At 28.8% G+C, this 5,673-nt stretch overlaps 1 protein-coding gene across 1 annotated transcript in view; it reads right to left on the reverse strand.

Moving 5' to 3' along the window:
- Positions 1–256: 256 nt before the first annotated feature.
- Positions 257–5,673, reverse strand: part of LOC120083115 (subtilisin-like protease SBT3.18) — an 8,949-nt gene continuing 3,532 nt past the window's right edge. The window contains exons 6-10 of the mRNA XM_039038671.1: positions 4,976–5,046; positions 3,605–3,853; positions 3,363–3,477; positions 1,764–1,989; positions 257–912 (exon numbers count right to left, since the gene is read on the reverse strand). Coding sequence (XP_038894599.1) covers positions 350–912; positions 1,764–1,989; positions 3,363–3,477; positions 3,605–3,853; positions 4,976–5,046 — 1,224 coding nt within the window. The 3' untranslated portion in view covers positions 257–349. The remainder of the gene's footprint in view (positions 913–1,763; positions 1,990–3,362; positions 3,478–3,604; positions 3,854–4,975; positions 5,047–5,673) is intronic.

The raw sequence follows: 5,673 nt of genomic DNA on the forward strand, positions 1-5,673 counted from the left end.
AACTATAGTGGATGGAAAGAAGTTTTGTCCATTTAATTTGTGTAGTCGACAATAACATAATATTTTCCTCATTGAGGGCATCATGGTAATGGTATATATTTCATTACAATTCCAGATGAAAATAAACAACACATGAATCTATTACGATTCAACCCATTCTTATGGTACATTACTAAACAACATCAAAAGAAATATCATTTCCCATTCCAACCCATTTTCATTACAAAGTAGATATAGACGTGACCAATGTAGAGAATAACGAGGAATAATAGTATTATTATCATTATATGACACAGTAATATTAAGATAACAGATGATGATAAACATCATTACAAGATTAAGTCGATTGTCATGTGGAAGTGACAAGACGTACAACAAGAGGACTAGTGACAGTATGGAAGCGATTGGACCATTGAATCTCCCCAAAATCATATCTTCCCCGAGATTTCTTAAGCGGAGTTATAGTAATATAGTATGAAATTTGTTGCCTAAAGCAAGAGAAAAAGAGGATCCTTGGCCAGACCTGTACTCGGACTCCATTAGGAGGACGAATCCTAAGAAAGTAAATGGCGTTTTTGTTGTGCGATACATTGCGAACAATTCTTTTGAGTGTGAGGGTAGAGCGAAGATTTGCAAGAGTAATCGACGGATAATTAAGATTTGCAGTGGTAGCAGTGGATTGACGACAACAAAAGTGAGGAGTAGGGTTGAGAATTAGCATGTTGATTTGTTGTTCAGTGTAGCCAATATTGCAAAGGAAAGTAATGTAATCATTGGTTGTGATGTCGTAGATTAGTCCTGGATTTATGGCCTTTAAGGGATTGACTTGACCTGCACCAACGTCCAATGGGTCTGATGCTTTCATGGATCCGCCTGCTAGGATGCTATTCCCACTATAGTCTCTCTTCGTCGCTGAATGATATAATAAAAGGTAATTTGTTGTAATTAATCAATTAAGGTAGTTAACCTCCAATTTTCAAATATCATCTTTTTGGTAACTATTTCTTTTCTACTTTTTGGTTTTTGAAAATTATAAATATATATTTTTTAATTTCTTACCATGGTTTGCATTCTTTTTAAGTAAAAGAGTTGTTTTCTTCGTCAAAATTTAAAAACAAAAACATACTTTTTAAAACTATGTAAAAATGGTTAAAAAGTTATAACAAATCAAGAAATTTAGAGGTGAAAGAAATGTTTATAAGTTTAATTTTCAAAAACAAAAACCCAAAACGGTTTTGATATTAAGTTTAAGTGACAGTTGCAAATATAAACATTAAACCCAAAGTATTAGCAGATATAACATAATGTAAAAAAATTGTAAATATGACCAAATTTAAATAGTCTATCAGTGATAGACTATATTATTGGTAGGAGTCTATCGGTGATATACGAGAGTCTATCGGTGATATACCATATATCGTTGATAGATTTATCTATATTTGCAATTTTTTTAAATGATTGGTTATTATTCCTAAAAATGTTATCCATGGTAATTACCCTAACTTTAATTTCTTTGTTTTGTTCGTAACATTCCGCCAATGTTTTCAAAAAGGTTAAATTACCATTTTGATCTCTATACTTATAAATTTATTCAATTTTAGTCTTTATACTTCAAAATGTGAAACTTTAGTCCTCGAATTTTCAATAATTCTAAAATTCAGTCTCACGAAGTTAATTTTTACGGAAGAATAATTTTCTTGAATTGATTAAACTAAAAATTGAACAATATTTGAAAAATGAGTGGAAAAGAAATAAAAATAAACCTGTAGTGATGATGGCAGATCTAATGGCTGCAGGTGACCAACTGGGATGAACAGATTTGATGAGGGCAACTACACCGGAGATGTGAGGGCATGACATTGAAGTTCCTGACTGAAAATTCCATTTTAAACCTTCTTCTTCAACGGCACTTCCACTTGGCCTCACCGTCGGAGCTGTTTCCGGAGGCCATGCCGCCAATATGTTCACTCCTGGGGCACTTATGTCCGGCTGCACTCATTTTCACATTTACCACCATCATCAATCTTCCACAATCTAACTATTTCAAAATATGGACAAAAAATATTATTTTTTGCATCCCCAATTTGGCTTTAGTTTTTATTTGCTCCTTAAATTTTTATATTTCAAAGGGGTGTTTGGTCCTATGTTTGGAATTAATATGTTGAAGTTAGTAAATTTGTGACGTACAGTTATAAGATAAGTTCATAAAGTTGGCAATAACAATAAAATAACCAACTAACCAATCAAAAAACTAATTCTAATATGAGAAGATGGTGTTACTCGTAAATGTGCATTTATTATTGGAGTTGAATTGTTTACCCCAACTTAAATTGGTGGATTAAACAATCTCAATCTCTAAATCTTGAGTTTGATTTCAATTTAACCCCAATTATGTTTCAAAAGTTATATTTTTAGTTCTTTTAGGTTTTTTTTTTTTTTTTTTTTTCTCTTCATTTTGGTTTCTAAAATTACAGTTTTATACTTTTAACATCGATTTTTTCACCAATGCTCACTTTTAGTTTTGGTGTCTGTTTTTATTAATTAATTAAAAATAATTATGAAGTGAAATTTTAAATTTAATTTGAAGTGAAGTCATAAAGGCTTAATCCTAGTTAATAAATCATAAGAATTAAATTATAAGTTTCTCCAAACTAGAGGGACAAAATTTGTAAATTATCCTAATTTAATATTGATTGAAAAGTAGTAAAATTTAATTAACTATAATTCTTATAATTCTTTTTAATTAATTAAAAGACACTAACACTAGTCACTAAACACTAAAAGTGAATATTTAGTGAAAATCAAGGTGAAACGTGTGAACGAAGATATCGAATTGAAACAAAATTTGAACCTTAAAATTGTAAAATTTTCGAACCTTGGGACTCAACTAGAAATCAAACTCAAAACTTAAAAACTAAGGCTTCGTTTTGGTAACCATTTTGTTATTTTTTTAAAAAAATTAAGTCTATAGACATTACTTTCACCTACAAATTTCTTCTTTTTTTTATCTACTTTTGACCAATGATTAAAAAAACCAACCCAAATTTTGAAAATTAAAGAAGTAGCAACCCAAATTTTGAAAACTAAAAAAGTAGCTTCTATTTTTGAAATTTAATTAAGAATTCAACCATTATAGTTAAGAAGGACACTATTCTAAAAAATAGGAAGGTAATAGACTTAATTTTCCGAAAACTAAACACAAAAAATGAAATGGTTTCTAAATGAAGTTTAAAAACGTAACATTTTGAAATCTAATATAAAAAATATATTTTACCTTTAAAATTAAATTCAAAATACTTTAATTATATAGTCATACCGTAATTAGTGGCGGTCTCATCAAATAATTTATGTAATTTTCATACCTTGAGGATGTCATCTAAAATAGAGCTTGGTCCTCTAGATGAAAAGTAAGCCACAGTTGGAGCTACAGATTTTCCGATAACACTTCTGGCAACTCCGATCTCGACAGCTGGCAGTCTTTAATACAAATAATAAATAAATATAAAGCATGAATTAAGCTTAGATCTTATAATATGACAGGATATGGGTTATAATATAAAGTTTTTTTTCCTTCTTTTATAGATAGATGAAAATTAGAATAGACCTGGGTAATTCAGCAAGAAAGTTTCGAATTTGAGTAGCTTGAGCGATGTCAATACGAACGGTGGGGATGAGATCTAGATCTGGGAGATCAACGGCGGGGGGTGAAGCAAATATTAAAGCAGAGCCATTGATGGCTTTCACTGCTTCTTGTGCAGCTCCTATGGAAACTGGCCCAATTGTTGAGAAACACAGTACAACTTTTCTTAAACCTGATTTCCCTCCTTTCCTTATATTTTCTATCTCGCAAATTCTGAAATATGGAAAAGTTAAAATGGTTTCTCCCTATACAAAATCTAAAAACATAAATTTGAAAATAAAAAAAACGATGAAAACAAGATTATATTCATATCTGTTCGGTAATCGATAACAATTGTTTGAATGATTGTTGTAATTACCGATTAGATATTAAATTTACTATAAACTATTATTAGTTAATTTATGAAGGTAACTATAGATTATTATTAATTAGTTTATGAGAACATGTTTTATGTTATTTTTTTTAATTTTTTTTATAATTGTTAGTTTGTAATATTATATACTTTATAACACATCACATAATTAATAACCAACATGACATATGGTCTTTCCAACCATTTTTTTTTTATTATCTTTATTCATATATTTATACATTTTCAAATTTAGATATTTTGAAGGGTTGTTTTTAAATATAGAAAAATGAACCAAAATATTTACAAAATATAGCCAGAACTATCAATGATAGATGTTAATAGACAGTGATATTGATAGATATCGATAGACTTCTATCAGTGTCTATCAACGTCTATCATTGATAGTTATAAAATTTTACTATATCTTGTAAATATTTTCAAGAGTTTTACTATTTGAAATAATTTTTCTATTTTGAAAACATAAAAATGGTGTTTTCAAAATTTGTGATCACATAATCTAAAAATTGTAATTTTCTGAATGTCAAATATTTAAAAACATAAAATAGAATCTTGGTTGCCAACCAAATAACCCCTACAAGTCTAAATCTTGAAATATACGAACTAAATTGTAAAAAATTCAAATCTCAAGAATTCAAATTGAATCATTTTGAAACATAATAATGAAATTAAAATCAAACTCAAAACCTAAGTAAAAAAGTGTAATATTTTCATACCACGTGAACAAATGGAAACTAGCTTTAAACTAAAAAAAAGTATTTTTTTCCCATAATAATAATAATATAACCATCATTATTTTACGGTTACACCAAAGTAATTAACTAATTATTTTTTTTCTAATACAACCCTTATAAAGTGGGGAATTGAACTTTCAACCTTTTGAATCGGAGTGTATATCAATATCACTAAATTAAACTGATAAATCAATTAATTAAGCGCGGAAGAAAAAGGCCAAAAGTACCCACCCATCTCTGAAATAGTTGATTGCATCTGCCAGCTTTACGTTTATTATACTCCTTGTGATCAAGCTCTCGCCCTAATGGACACAACCAGAAGGAAATATTATTCTTGCAATGTAATTCACAACATTTAGACAATGAATTTCTTTTTTAAAAAAGGTAATGGATATATAAATATGTCATAATACACATATAGAACTTTTACATGGGTTCTATTTTGCTCTTTTATAAATTTTATTTTAGTTTTTGAACTTATAAAATATCTATTTTTAGTTTATAAACTTTTAGAACGAACATTTTGGTCTTTAAATCCATTTTACCCTAATGTCCATACTTATTTAGTTTGAAATCATACTCAAATTAGTTTGTTAAAAGTTTGAAATCGTACAAACTTATAAAAAGGTTTAAACAATGATTGATATTTACAAACAAACAATACTTGAGTGCATATGGGTTGCACCTATCTTTTTACAATCCCACTCTAACCACACAACAAAAAACACTCAAAAATGATTTTGTCACTTGAAAAATCAAAATCATAGTTTGAAATAGGAGTCTTCAAGAAACCTGATGACTCGAAAAAATCGATCAACCCAATCCACTCGTGCGGTTTAGGTTGGATTGGGTTCAAATAAATTAAAATTTTAGGGTTGGGTTGGTTCATGTGTTCACCTAATATAACCCAAACCAACCCGAATTTATTA

This window comes from Benincasa hispida, chromosome 8 (assembly GCF_009727055.1).
Source record: "Benincasa hispida cultivar B227 chromosome 8, ASM972705v1, whole genome shotgun sequence".
Lineage (NCBI taxonomy): Eukaryota > Viridiplantae > Streptophyta > Magnoliopsida > Cucurbitales > Cucurbitaceae > Benincasa > Benincasa hispida.